The sequence below is a fragment of the Candoia aspera genome, chromosome 4, assembly GCF_035149785.1.
Source record: "Candoia aspera isolate rCanAsp1 chromosome 4, rCanAsp1.hap2, whole genome shotgun sequence".
In the NCBI taxonomy this organism is placed as follows: Eukaryota; Metazoa; Chordata; class Lepidosauria; order Squamata; family Boidae; genus Candoia; species Candoia aspera.
In genome coordinates, this window is record NC_086156.1 from 86323161 (window position 1) to 86338446 (window position 15286).

The following is a 15286-nucleotide window of genomic DNA, read 5'->3' on the forward strand; positions in this document are numbered from 1 at the left end:
CATTCTATCAGCCTCTCCTTTTTAAACCCAGATGACATTGAAAGGGCCACTGTTGACACCTGCATTAAGTCAACAGAACTCTTTCTGTCCACAACTATTTGGTACAAACGAGAGGTCAAAATCTCCAGTGTCACTGTATCTGGTACTATGATGTTCAGCATGTTGTGTTTGCTGAATTATTTACTTTGATGGCTTCAAGAATACTTTAGACTAGGATCCTACAATAATTTGGCAAGACTAAGCAATAATCTGATGTGTTACAGTAGAATCTAATCAGATATGATATTGGGCATCAATTCATATGTGGTTTCTTTGAGGTTTGGTCATCTTGGTTTTATCAGAAGGCCCTCAGCATGCTCTTAATATTAAAAACATCTCTACTTAAACCAGAGTGGGCAACCTGCAACACCTAAATTGTATGTTCTTTGTAGTTCATCTGACCATGATTACTGAAAATGGATAGTTCTAACACAATGTGTGAAGCTGTCAGCCTCCCCACTCCCAAAATGTTAAATACAGCACCTGGGCATAAAAAGGTGGTTTACCCCTGAGGGTAGCTTTTGGCTGATTTTTTTTTAGTCTCAGAAGCTAAGCAGGGTTGGGTCTGGGTAGTTGTTCGATGGGAGACTTCAAAGAATCCCAGGCAGTAGCTAGGCTGAAAAGTTGAAAGCAATCTCAGACAGTGACAATGGCAAATTGCTTCGGTACGTTGCTAAGAAAATTCCATGAATGTATCCATGAAGTCACCAGGAGTCACTCAGCTTGAAGATTTGACCTCAGACTAGGACCCTGCAATATTACTTTCAGCCTCCAGGTGGCACTGAAGGCCACAGAGAATTCCAAGCAGAGGCTGAGGTGGAGATCCTATTCTATGGGCACTTCAAACTCAAGGTCTTTAAGAATGAAAAATATTAGGAAGGCTGGGGTGTTAGGATGGGCTGGATGCAATCCAAGTTTTGTTTTCTTGAGTAGTGGCTTCCTCTGCTCCCCCTCTAGCCCCCAAAGATAGATATTCATGACAATGGAAAGGAAGTCGCAGACCTGTATTTTTGTTTTTAATCCCTCCAACACACACACGCATTTTCCTAGAAATGATTTCCCCACAGAATAAATGTACACAAATAAGTTAATAATTAACATGGCAGGATTGGGTCACAGACAGGCTGTAGCTGGAGGGGAGGCAATAAATAGGAAGAGAGGGGAAAACTGGAAGAAAGGGGATTCCAGAAGTAAACATTTGCCACCTCACCGACCGTTTTTCAAAACTGTATTCCAAAGGATTTTGGTGGTGAATCGGATGTTTTCCCAACACACAGCTTGATAAAGGTGGACAAACCTCCCAAAATGATTGAATTTCCCTCCCAATGCACACTCAAAAGTCCTAGGCTGTGTGCACAGAATGGAGGTGAGGCCCAGCAGGTGTGGCTGCTGGCCACACATGTACAGACAATGCACTTTCAAACATGCCCTAAAACAATTTTTTTTTAATTACATGCAGGGAATCCTTGGCAGATGTATGGAGATGGGAAAAGTTCCCTGAGGGTAGACATTTTGAAAAACTCTGAACTAGCAGAGTGCATAGGAAGAACATGGGGTGGGGGTAGGGCAGTCCACTGTGCATTGCAAGGTTGCAAAAGAAAGATTTATGGGGAGTGTAGAAAACAAGGATCATGATACCCGTGCCTGGATCACATGTAGTAATCACCGAGATCCTCTTTACTGCAAAAACCCCACTAATGTCTTTTGAACCATCCACCAATTAGCATGGATAATGCTGCCCTCCAGCCATAAGCAATGCCTAGCTTTCTCCAAGTAGGGCTTTAAAGTTGGTTTCTCCAGCCCTCTCAACAAGGCAAAGAAAACGTGCTTCCCACTCAGGCACCAAATGCCCACAGCTTATGGCCATGATGGTGTACCTTCTGGATACAGACCCCTGGTTTGCTGCAGCACAAATGGAATCAGCAAAGCAGCCCAGAAGTTAATCACTAGGGACCACCCTTTTCTTTTTCAACACAGACACACTCATGTGCATGCGCACACATACATATACACACACCCTTTGGCCAATGAGAGCTGAGTTAAATTTAGGAATTATTCCAATCCATGATTGAACACATCAGGGAGCTGGCCATGTCTTGACTGGCCAAAATGAAGTCTTGGACTACCCTTTCCTCCCTACGTCCGGCCAGTGCGTGTGAGAAGGGTGCAGACACAGGAAGTGTCAATCCGGATCCAGCGCCAGCCAACGATCTTGTCAGAGTCCATAGTCAGAGCCCTCACATAAGACTGTTTAGCCTTGCACTCGGAGATCCAGTGGCGTCGGTCCACGCCCCGGCATCCACTCACGGTTCCTCCAGCTGGATTACACTTGGTTTCAAAGAAATACTGCCTGAGGGGGCCTGTAAGTGTCTGGACCTCAGACAGCACTGTCACAGTTTTGCCACGGATGTCCACTGCCGTCCTTTTGTCTGTCACCCACACATTGACACTGTCACACACAGACATCTCTCCCCGGCGTAGGGACCCTTCCAAGGACCGTTTGGACTTGAGTGTCCTGTTAGCAGCTTGCCCAGGCTGGGCATTGGAGTCCTCCATGAGGAAAAGCAAGGGGGGCTCTGCAGGGGCTTGGCTGGACAGGGTGACACGTGGAGAGAAGAGGTCCCAATCCCTCAGGGGTGTCTCGGCCCAAAGAGCATCAGTGGTGTTAGGAAGGATGTAGGTGTTGGGAAGGGGGGCAGCCTGGATGACACAGAGCAACGGGGTGACCATGGCATGGAGCAGAATAAGCATCACTCCCTGCACAGCGGGGACCTGTGTGGAAAGAAGAAAGCAACCACAAAATGATATTGATTATCAGCTCTCAGCTCTCATTTCCCTCCTCCTCCTCTTCCACCATCCTCTACCATTCTAGCTGGGCCAGTTCCATTCTAGGATTGAGAGAACCCTTATCTGAAAGGATTTCAATTGGCACAATTATGGCAGCCATCTTAATTCTTCCCAGAAGGCAACACCTGAGATACTCCCTCAAAGCATCTCACTGCAGGCAAAAGTAAGCATGGGTAGCCCATACAGATCCATGCCAGCTGCCATATTTGTTTTTCTTCTTATGTACAGTGCCTGAGAACAATGGAACTTGCTTTGTGTTTTCAGGCAAGTGCCCCTCAGTGTTCAGACTGGAGACTCAGAGCTGCCCAAGGATGCCCAGACTGGACTCAGTTTATAAAAGAACCTGAGGCTGTCAGCAGAGGAATCACCTGATTGGCAGACTGAATACAGCCCAGTATCCGCAATTGTCAGTAATCAGCTACGAAGTGCTAAAAGTATTAAACACTGAGATAAAACAGACTGAAGAGAGATCTTTCCAGTCTCACTTGTATAAAGCTCAGCCTAGCCCAGATTCCAGTAAACTACATTTCTTACCATACCCATAAAAAAACCCATCAGTAGATTTCTCATCTCTCACCAATTCTTGTTATTCTTAGTATAATAAACACTAGGGCACTGCATGCTTCAGAAATGATTCACAAATCTTCAGACCTCCCATGAGCACAGCACCTCTCTGCTATTTATTAAAGTACAAATATCTTTTTTTCGGGCTCCAATGTGAGCCTGAAAAAAGATGCAGCTGCTTTAAGAGTTAACGACGCACTCTTGAACTATCTGGTTCATTAAAGGAGCAGCATCTTTTTTCAGGCTCAGACAGAAGATTGAAAAAACTCATGCATGCTTTCATGAATAATAGGCACTGTGCTCATAGGATCTGAAGCCATTTTGAATAATTTTCAATGTGTGCACAACCCGAATAAACACAATCAACTTATATGCTTCTCCCTAAAAGGAAAGGAATCCAACTTGGTTCAGGAAAGCTGCAATAAAAGTACGCAGACAAAAGTGGGTGGGAGGATTACCTGTGGTTCAAGCCTTCTTTCGGCCACAGTCAAGCAGATCCTGGGCTTTATTCATGACCCTCCAGACTGGGGTCTTGCTTGGATATTTGCTGATGCAAGCCAGCCTGTGTTGTGATGACAGTCTTTTTGTTGTCCTGTCTCTAACAGGTACTTGTGGCTCCTTGCTGTTCATGTGTTTGAAAAATGGGACTTCTCAGGTCCCATCAGATCTCATGCTGCATCCTTGCTTCTGCTGAGATAGCAAAAAAAGTGGTCCCTCACCCAGAGGTAAAAAAATTGCCTCACTGTTGAAAAGGGACAGCAATAGGAAGATGTGGACGAATATGGACTTGGCTAAGAATTTGATGTCACTCATAGGATCTGGCAAAAGAGGGAAACAACACCCTCTCAGTGAACAGGAAATAAGTGCCCTTAAACTACCATCCTGCTTGCTTCAGTCCTCCGGCTCAGTCTCCTGTGATCATCTGTCATCTAGATGGGTTGGACTATAATTCCTATTTCCCTCAGCCAACTAAACTGATGGAGGGTGGGGGGTGGAAGGGAGATATGTGCCACCAACAGCTGGAGTACATCAGCTGGTAGAAGTTGCTGTAGTCTGCAAAGATCCTAAAGGTTTCTAACGTACTATAAAATCTAGCAGGCTATACAATTTATATACTTATAAAATCTAGCAGATAGAAATCTCAATAGGCTGCCCAGATGGATGTTTCTCCTATACCCTGAATACATATGAAGATGAACGTAAATTAAATTATCTCTTCTACATCGAACGTCACTGGTGTGCAAGCCCCTAACTGGAACATGCTATTTTGGAATTGCTCATACGGATAAAACCATGTCCCAGACTTAAATGGCCTCAATTTAGATCCAGGTTAAAGCTGGTCAGATTTGCTCCCATTGAAATCCCTAAGGTATTGTGCGTGCCAACTATCATCTACAACGAAACCACTGTCTTCCAGCACAAAGCATGAAAGTTGCAATTGCTGCATCTGGAAGAGCCAAATGGGACAGAAATATAAGCTTTTCAGAAAAAATAAGCTCCACAATCACATCTGAGACAATGGGCCAAGACAAATGGGAATGCTCAAAAGGTGCTGAGAAATTTGCTGCAAATATTTAAAGAAACTGCCTTTTACAAGTTGGATTCCTGGCACCGATTGCACTTTTGTACAACTGCTGGAAAAAATATCCTTCACGGAGTCTCATGTGTGCGTGTGCCTTTGAGTCAGTGTGGACTCCTGGTGACTGCCTGGACAAGTCCCTGAAGTTTTCTTGGCAAGGTTTTCCGGAGCTGGCTTGCCATTGCCTGCTTCCAAGGGCTGAGAGGGTCTGACTGTCCCAAGGTCACCCAGCTGGTTTCTTGCCTAAGGTGGGACTAAAACTCACCGTCTCCCAGTTTCTAGCCTGCATCAAACTGGCTCTCACTGAGTCTCATACCGCCTGATTATTTTTTTTATAACAGCCTAGCTAAACTGCCACCCTCCAAATATGTTGAACTACAATTCCTGTGGCCCCCAGCCAACACAGGCTTTCAGTATGTTGGCAGGGATACTGAAGTTGCAAGTTGCACTCCAACTTTAAAAGGTCTCCCCCCCACCCCCCAGTTTGGAAAAGCCTCCAGAGCATTTACCCTTAATCCCCCAACTGGTACCATCCCCCAACTCCCAGAACACCTAGTCAGCATGTCATTAAAGATCACCACATCTCGGGTAGCACTAGCTAGAGGAAGGATGCTCTGTTATTCAGAGTAGGAATTCAATTCCAAGGTCTCCTTCAAAAATCCTTCTTGTGCCAGAGATTAAGAACATTCTCCTCTTGAACACACAAGTCAAGAAGCTGAACAAGCCATATGGTTAGGGACGATGCCCCAAAGCAGCATCCACTCCCCATTCCCTCCTGCAGCACCTGCCTTGGCCACTAGAAAGGGGACTAAAACTTATCAAGCACCTTTTTGCCCACTGCTCTGTCCCATCCCAAGGGCAGCTGGGAAACATCAGGTGATGCCTGCAAATTCTACAGCTGCTGACGGGAGCCAGGGGAATGGGATCCAGATGTCGTAACATCTGGGGAGGACTACCACATGGGGGATGGGGTTGGGAGGGTAGCTAATCCCTCCTGCCTTTGAAACTGACACTGAGGGAGTCTACATCCCCCCCTTCTCCCCCCCCCACTAGGCTAGGCTGAGCTGAACCCCTGCAATATACGCATCATCACTAAGGCTGGAGGGGGGAGAAATGGGGGGGGGAATGAGGGGTAAGTGGGGCCAGAGAAACAAGCTCTCTTATTCCATCTGAATGGCGGGGAGAGAAAGGATAAAGACTGTAATATAAGAAAAAAGTGTTTGTTTTCAGAACATACACACCTATCTCCCTGCTTAATCTACTACATCTCCTGGTCTCCCAGAAAGAGTGCAACCTAGTGGGAAGAAGAGTGAGCCAGAAGGGATAGGCAGGTAGCCAATATTCCCACCTTGCCTGGTGAAGGGTAGCCTAGTGAAAGAAAAAGTAAAAAGAGGTGACTCCAAAGAACAGTGGAAATAGGCAGAGCTCTAATAGGTAAGGGCAGAGAGATAAAAAGGACAAAATTTCTGCTGTTGCTTTCCTTGGTGTTAGTAAGAGTATCCTGGGAAAGACCCTAGAAAACATTGTAACAACAGGGCGAGGCTTGGACTCCTGGGTTTTGGGGAAGGGGAGTGGTGCCTAGTGGCAAAGTGAACAATTTTTAAGAGAGTTAAGCCTGACCCCTGGGCTATTTGCATCAGCACTTTTTCCCACAATGCCCAGCGCCCATGACCTTGCTCCCTCCCGTGGAGGGAGAGGGGGCTGTGGGGGCTGTGGTGTGAAGCTGCAGGCACTCAAGGCAGGGGAACCAGCCCCTGCTCCGAGGAGGTATGCATAGCTTAGTGCCGGGCAGGCTCAAACCTGCTGCTTCTGCTGCCACACCACTCAACAAGCAGGAGCCTTAGCTATGTCAAAGATGTCCACAGTTCTGGCTTGTAGCTCCGTACAGAAAGCTCTTGGTGTTCCATTCATTCATTCTTTCCTCTTTCTTCCCCCCTTTTCAGGCTGGTCCTATGACAGGGAGGAATCTTGGCCTTTTTAGGTATTTTGGCAAGAATTACATCCTAGCATGTATGAGTTTCTGCCTGAAGGGAGCCCGAAACTCTGTGTAAAACAGTCAAGATTCTGCTATCAGTTCAAATGAGATGAGCACTCCTTGCTTTTCAGCTCCCTCCCCACCTCCATTCAGAAATACAGTAGAAGATTTGCCGCTGGCCTCCCCACGCACACATTAACCTCAGTGGAGTTCACATACTGAGCTTAAGTCTCCATGTGGTTTGATTTGTTGTGGCTTAGTGTCTTGCATTAAGATTTGCAACCCCCATTTATAGTTAATGTACTCTTTAATCCCAGCCCAAAATGATTTATTCAGTAAATTACAATTAAGCCTTGACTTGGCCTAGTGGGTAAACCAAACTAACCTCTGCTTGAAAGAAAGCTGAGATTCTGACCACCCTAAATTCTATGCCTGATATTTATAAACGATCAGTTGAAACATTGAGACATATGACATGCAGGCCACCTAGGTTTTTGAGCACATAATTATTTGCCTAAACTGGCTTTTCCCTTTGAATTCAGGGAATCTCTCCATAGGATCCATAGATCCTAGCTTAGGGCTCCACAAGATATGGTAAAAAAATATCAAGAAGGTGGCCACAATGGTAGGATCGAAGCCCCACCTTTTTTTCTTTACTTGTGCCATGATGTACACAAAAACAGGCAGAGCTTCAATCGGATCATTGTGGCCGCCCTCTTAATTTTTTTAACCATAACCTGTTGACACCCCTGTCCAAGTCTCTGTCCTGGATCTACCCACCTAGCTCTTTTCCCTTTCAGGGGATAACATAGCCTTACCTGACTTGCAGGCATGAGCCAAAAAGTCCGAGACACCAGAATGAGGTAATACTCCCACTCAGCTCTGACTGTAGAGGAGGGCTCTGGCTTCTCCCTTTGTAGTCACCCTTGAGATACCCCAGTCCAACAGCTTTGCTTGCGGAGATCTTAGGGAATCCTAGACTCAAGGCAGGACCTTTGGACTGCTTCTGAAGCTGAGGATGACTTTGGGACTTGAGGAGTCCCTTAAGGAAAGAGCCGAAACCTCTGGATCACGCAGCTCAAAAGTCTTTGACCAATTTGGGCTAGGATGCTGTCCGGATGCGCGTATCCAAGAGTTGCACTGAAAGTTGGCCTCAGAGAGAAACCAAGTAGCTGCTAGTGGATCTCTGGCGTCTTAAAGGAAAGCAGACCAGCAGAAAAGGGCTTCTGGGGCGCTAATGGCTTAATGATAGGAACACTGAAATGATTTTTTTCACCTCAGTTAAGTGGGAGAAATGAATAAAAAAATGGGGAGCCAATTGTGGGCTTCTTTGTGAAAGTAACAGTGACCTCAGTTCAGTTTTGAAAACAAACTCTGAAGTTCAGAATGTGCACAAAGTTACTCCGTTCTTGAATTCTAGGTTGTTTGCAACATTCTCTGATTCTAATAAACAGAAATACTAAATAGATCCAATTACTGTTTGAAGTCACTAGGTTGGGCATCTAAGAATAATCAAAATAGATTGAAAACTTGGGCTTATTCAGACAGGTGTGGGGGGGGGGAATCCAGGAGTTATTACTTTAAGATTCCACTTAAGCAGTGATTTTTATTTGGGAGCACAAATTAGGAAGAACACAGAAGACACACAGCACACTTTTAACTTTCGTTTCAGCTATATGCAATTCTTCCCATCTTTCTAGCACTATTTATACATACGAATGATGAATACATATCTCAAAAGCACAAATGTACGTGTACATTAAAGGAAAAGTCACTGGCTGACTTGTACTGAGCATATAACACAGAGATATATTTTAATATCCCCTCTAGTCTTGATCAAACTACACTTAAGATATGTTATCTGCAATTAGTTGTGCACAATATAAATGTATTCAGCTGCTCCTGACTGGTGCCTTCCACTGCAATCTACTCTTGAATCATTTGTCCCACCAGTATTGCTAAGAATTTGTTTCACCCCACTTAATAAGTTTCAATGAAATGACACTCTTGCCCACCCAGATTAGAGGACTGGGAAGTGGGAGAATATGTGCAGATTGCAGAGGCGCTGTTACCGACCTCTCCCATACATTTGCTCCCTAGGTAACAAGCTTGTTTAGGGGGTCACCCAAATGAGTATTTGCATCCAGGCCCCATCTCCTTTCACCGAACTCATGAGTATTTAACAGAGTTTGCTTAGGGAGCTGTTCCTGACTGGTGTTTCCCAGATGCATCGCATGTAATACCCAGAATTTCCAGACCGTATGGGAATTAGTTCTGCTAGTTAGTTAGTTGGAAAATTTGGGAGTAGTAGTCAGGGCCTCAACTAGGGGGGCCAAGTAGTGCATGTGCCCTGGGCGCTGTGCTGGGGAGGTGCCAAAATGAGTGCTGGGGGGGGGGGCGCCACAATGGGCGCGGAATCCATGTTTGCCCCAGGTGACACAGACCCTAGTTGCGGGCCTGGTAGTAGTCTAAGCCATTTGAAGGGCATCACACTGGGGAAAGCTGGCCTCCAACCTATCACAAGGATCTTTAACCCCTCTTCCAGTCTAGCAATTGCTGTAATCTTTAAGTACAATATTGACTCTGTTTCTTATGCAACATTCTCATCCACCTTCCTCATTAGCATTATGGAAAGCATGTCCAGTTGCTAGCTTTGCTTAACTCAAAGCAAAGGGAGGAGATCTCGCAGTGGGGAAGCAACCTTGTTTTCCCTGAGTATTAGATCGCCCTCCCTTGCAAGGCACCCAGGCATCCTGCTTTCCATCACCAGCAGGTAATCCAAACCAGGCAGACGGAGGTGCAAAGCAGGCAGGGATATTTCCGCTTTTCTGTTTGTCTCTCCAGCTGGTTTCCATCTAGTCCTCCTCATAGGCAAATGTGGGGATGTGTAAGATGGCATTCTGATTATGGCTGTACCCTTTCCCTCTCCCCTTGCCACCCATTTGCCTGGAGGTAAGCGAACTAGTGTGGGTTTTCTGAGAGGGGAAGACGGCAGCCTCCCAGCAGAGGAGAGAATATTGGGGGCAGAGGGAATAGCTCACTGGCGTGCTTTACAGGAAAGTCGCTACTAGATGGTGGTGCCGACCTCCGGATGCCCTAGAGAGAAAGTTGGACTTCTGGCGGGAGAGCAGCCCGCCTCCCTAAGCCTGATGCCCTTGGAGGAACTGGGCGACAATTGCCCTCATCTTTCAATCGGTTTTCAGGCTAGGAGTGAGGGGCGCTCGAATCCCACCCAAGCGGAGGGCACCTGGTCGAAGGAGACGGTTTCGAGAGTCCCTCTCGCCGCGACTCGCCTCCTACCTTTAAAGTGCCTCGGCCGCCGTCCTCCTGCCCCTTGGCACAGGGTGGGGACCCAGCCCTCCGTCTCCACCTCCAGCCAGGCGGGCGCCTTCTTCGGGTTTCCAGACGCCAAGGGGAGCTCGGCGCTGTCGGGATCCCATTCCCCGCTTTGCAGTTCAGGCGAGCGCACTAAAGGCTGCTGGAGTTTGAGGCTGGGGGTGTGGAAGGCGCGAGTCCGCGGAGGCTCCGCTCCCCAGCTGGAGGTGGGGGAGTGGGGGAGAGGAAGAATGAAGCTGCGCCGCTGCGCGTGGGGGAATGGGAAAGACCCCGGTGGAGAAGGACCGGCGGAACTGGTTTGGAGGTGCCGGAGATAGATGAGAAGGAAGGATTGAGCAGGAGGCGTCGGATGGAGGAGAAACGCCGAAGGAGGCGGCCGGGCGGGCGGAGGGGGGCGCTGAGGTGGAGAGAGCAAACGGGCACAAGAAGGCGAGAGAGCGGGCGGACGGCCGTGGAGGTGGACGGCGGGAGAAACGCTGAAGCTGCGCCCCGCTTTCCCTGCCTCTTCCCGACCCTTTGCATGGCCTGTCCGGGGTTCCTTACCTGGCCGAGTCTCTACAGCCGCCTGGCCCGGGGTTTGTCTCGCCGCTGTCACTCTCTGAAAAGGCGCCGCCGCCGCCCCCCTTCCTCCGCCGAAGCCCATACCTGACACACGCCCCGCCGGCGTCTTCAAGGATTGGAGTCGATGCCCGACCCACCTCAACAGCAGAGGGGGAGGAAGGGAGACGGCGGCGGTAGGGATTGATGAGGACTAGTCCCCTGCCGCCTGCAATGGAGCACGGCTTGCTGCTTGGGCAAGCAGTTCCTCAGGCCCGTTTCCAGCCCTAAGCCCGGACGTTCTCCGCCGCAGGCTGGGGTTTCCGAGGAGAGATCCCAGGCGATCAGGTTCACGTCCGTCGTTCTGTCGTCGCTGCCCCGAGGCTCATTATTGCCCTGCAGGAAGGCAGAGCTCAGGGCGGGAAAATTGTGGGGAAGTGAGCGAAGAACAAAGAAAGCCTTTGCCATAGAAACCCAAAGAGGCCCTGGCCGCGGCTGCCACCACCACCACCACCACCACCATCATCATCGTCAAAAGGAGAAGGAGGAGGATACATGAAAGCAAAATAAGGCACCTCCAGAATGAGAATAATTGGAGCATTTTTAAAAAAGAAAGGATCTATATTTAACTTCTTTTTTGATGTTGAGGCCCTGGTGAAATGGCTCTTCTGCCTGTGCCTACCCTCTGAGTGGTCCTGACACTAGTGGATTGAAAACGGTGCCCAAGCGGTGTGGAAAATAAAGCTGCGTCTCAGACTGAACATGCAACAAATCTCATTCGCTGGAATCCAAATGAAAAAAGTAACTAAATTTATTCCGGCACAAACTTTTCAAGTACTGTAGCTCACCACTTCAGCGGATACAGGAAGTGCTATCTCTGTATGGCACTCAGGGAAAGTAAACACTGGGGCCAAATGGCCATGAAACGTAACAAATATAATCAGTGACAATTCTTCATTAAAGCTTTAAGGTTACTGCTCTTACATGATATACAACTGGGATCCTCCACCCTGGAATGCAACCCACAGGATTGATGCAAACTGTAAGCCAACAGACCTCTTCAGGAAGACTGTTGTGAACATTTAAGATTTACCCTGAACTGGCACAGACGTGTTACTTGACCTCATTGATCCCCTTTCCCATCTCCATCATTTTAAGGGCCTGAGGAAGGGCTGGCCCTCTCATTTGGCTGAGTGAAGAGGTGGCTCGAAGCACCTGCTTTCGATTTTCATGACAATGCAACAAATTGCTCATTCCTTGATTTATGAGGGTTGCATTTTTCTCTCAGGGAGAGGTGCTCTGAGGTTTTCTGTCCTAGCAAAAGTATTTGGGGCCTGCCCTTTTAATCCTTATATCCTTGGCTCTCAGTCCTAATTCCGCTTACCAGAAATTAAGTGCCATTGAACTCAGTCTCACTTCTAAGCAAACACCCCAAGTTGTTATGATTTTAAACATGTTCATTCCAAAATTCATTCTACCCTGTTCATCGAGGCGTTTGTCCTCAGTACACAGGAATTCAGGACTGTAGCCAGTTGGATGTTAAGTGCCAGAAAGTGATTGCTTTGCATGGTATATATCACAGATAATCCAACCCGTTCATGATATGTACCCAACCCCTGGGATTAATTTATGGTTCAGCATATTGTGTGGATGCAGCCAATGCAATCTGTCTATGTGTGTTTGTACTAGCCAGCTAACTTCGCTACCTCCCTGCCTGCCCCAACCAACCCACCCATCCTCCCCATAATTTGATACCTCTCAGCTTCTGTAATACAAACTAAAGCAGGTATTGGCTACCACGTGCATTTCATTTGAATGCTTGCTGTAGTTTTGCTTTCATTAAAAAAAATTGAAGGTGCTTTTACTATCCTGAACAAAAGCTTCTTTGCCAAAGTAATGGGAATCAGCCTGAAGTAGTGACAGCAAAGTGATTTTTCAAGGGGCTTGCAGACCATTTATAAAATATGTCACACTTTTAAACTTCCTCATCACAGTTTGCCCTCATTCTAACCCATGTGCCATTCTGCCCTTGTCACAAGATGATTTATGGATGATCTCTAATGTGAAACCACCTGCAACGAGGCATCTTCAAATAGACTGTACCTTTATTCTAACCAGATGGAAGAAATTTGAACATGGGTTTATTATTGTTATCAATAATTTCAGTCTGCAACCTTTCACCAAATTATTTTCCATCTTATTTATTTATTAAAATATCTTCCTCCAAAAAGTTTAAGGCTGCCCCATCATAGCAAGAGTAACTGAGAAAGTTTACCTTCACATCTAAGTCCATCTCTGATGTTCTAATCTTATCTTCATCCATCTGGTGCTCTTCAGAAGTGTTGGGCTTTTAACTTCTTCAGTACTGCCTGGAAGATTTGGGAAGCTGAAATCCAGCACATTTCAACAGTATCAGACTACATCACATCACAACATTCTCAGATTAAAGTTTCTCTCTCGTGCATACACTGGTTTATAGTTATTTCTCCCAGCATTTAGATGTCGGATACAACTAAAAGCAGGGTTTGGCCCTATCTTTAATTAGGTGAGATGAACCAATTCATTTGAGAGATACAGTAACTCAAAAAGAGAAAATGGGCAGGCATGTAAATTATTCTAGCTGAGTACCCTTTGCGATGCTTTTTCCACAGGCAACAAAATGTCTAATGTTATCTCAACTATGTTTGGTCCTGGGGAACCTCAACCAACCTTTCCCACACTGGTACTTCCCAGTTATGTTTGGACTACAACTCCCATCATGCTCACCCAGCACAGACCATGTTGGCTAGGAATAATAGGAGAGTAAAAGTCTTACAGTATTCATCTGGCTGGCTTAACCACTACAGTTTTTGAACACTTTTGAGGACTGCCACAAAATTAAGAGCTCAGCAATCAGCAGATATAATAGCAGTAGACACCATGGCACATGTTACTGTTTTGGACATCTTCAGGATCCCCTGAATGAATAAAAGTTAATAAAATGACCCAATCATGAGATTACCAAGTTACACAAGATTCCAAGCAAGAGTGCCAGCTCCTGATTTATATGCATGTACACACATATTCAGTAGCCCTAGCAAAGGTACTTTTTAAATGACTCATAAGTTTTCAGCCTCTGGATGTTACCTTGTAGGTCTTGAGAAATTTGTTTACTGATTATGTTCACTTTTAAGCGATTACATAAGTAATAGTCTAGAAGCATGCATGTACCTGCATAAATTGAATTTTGCTTACTAATTTTATTTATTTTGTTAACTTCAATTTCCAATAACATTCACATGTATAAGTTTCATCTCATAACTTACCTTAAGAAATTGAAATATAATTTTGTCCCTTCGGTTCTTTATCATAAGTTATTGTTTAAAGCAATAAATCATTCATCATCATTTCCCACCTGATCCAAATCTGAAAACTATGGTTTCAGAACAAGCTAGAGTGTTAAAACAACTTCAGAGGATAAAGCTGCTTGATTTTGTCTGAATCTGGAAACCCTACTTACCATTTTTAGAACAAGCTAGACTATTAAATCAATTTCATGCCATGGTTTCATATTTTAGGCTTCTTTCAAAACTGTTTGAATTTAATAGAAAATAGTAATTAATTAAAAGCTTCCAGATTTAACAGTGGCTTGCACAAAAGAAAGAGCAAAAGGCTGACATCCCAGGCCAAATGACATAAAGCATTCATAAGCAACCCCATCACCTCAGTATTTCTGTAGGGCTACCATATCTGGACTGCAAAACTCCAGATGACCACTAGAGGGCAGCAAGGAATTAAATTTCATGAACCTCATTACTGCCATCATTACTGCTGATGTCAGATGGATCTTGGCTGAATGTAAAGAATACCAAAAAGATGTTTACCTCTGTTTCATTGATTACACAAAGGCGTTTGACTATGTGGACCATAACAAGTTATGGTTAATATTACGAAGAATGGGAATTCCAGAGCACTTAATTGTACTCATGCAGAACCTGTACACAGATCAAGAAGCAGTTGTTAGAACAGAAAACAGTGATACTGAGTGGTTCAAAATTGGAAAAAGTGTACAGCAAGGTTGTATACTTTCACCCTACTTATTCAATATGTATGCTGAACAAATAATTCAAGAAGCAGGAATGTACAAAGAAGAACGGGGTATCAGAATTGGTGGAAGACTCATTAACAACCTGCGATATGCAGATGATACAACCTTGCTTGCTGGAAATGAAGAAGACTTGAAGTACTTGCTGATGAAGATTGTAGTCAGCAATACGGACTACACCTGAATGTGAAGAAGACGAAGATTCTCACAAATGGACCAATAAACAATGTCACAATAAATGGAGAAGAAATTGAAGTCGTCAACGATTTCATTCTACTCAGATCAACGATCAATGTCAAGGGAAGTAGTAATCAAGAAATCAAAT

General features: G+C 45.7%; 2 protein-coding genes across 2 annotated transcripts; both read right to left on the bottom strand.

Annotated features, from left to right (window-relative positions):
- Positions 1-770: 770 nt before the first annotated feature.
- On the bottom strand, positions 771-3994 carry NTF4 (neurotrophin 4). Its single transcript, XM_063300928.1, has 2 exons — positions 3909-3994; positions 771-2811 (listed from the first exon to the last, which is right to left on the bottom strand). Exon 2 carries the CDS (start codon positions 2788-2790, stop codon positions 2176-2178), a length of 615 nt encoding a protein of 204 aa, XP_063156998.1. The 5' UTR covers positions 2791-2811; positions 3909-3994; the 3' UTR covers positions 771-2175.
- Positions 3995-4068: 74 nt separating this feature from the next.
- LOC134495450 (forkhead box protein L2-like) lies at positions 4069-11655 on the bottom strand. Its single transcript, XM_063300927.1, has 2 exons — positions 10305-11655; positions 4069-4140 (listed from the first exon to the last, which is right to left on the bottom strand). The coding sequence occupies exons 1-2, from the start codon at positions 10981-10983 to the stop codon at positions 4112-4114; spliced, it is 708 nt and encodes a 235-aa protein (XP_063156997.1). The 5' UTR covers positions 10984-11655; the 3' UTR covers positions 4069-4111.
- Positions 11656-15286: the final 3631 nt, after the last annotated feature.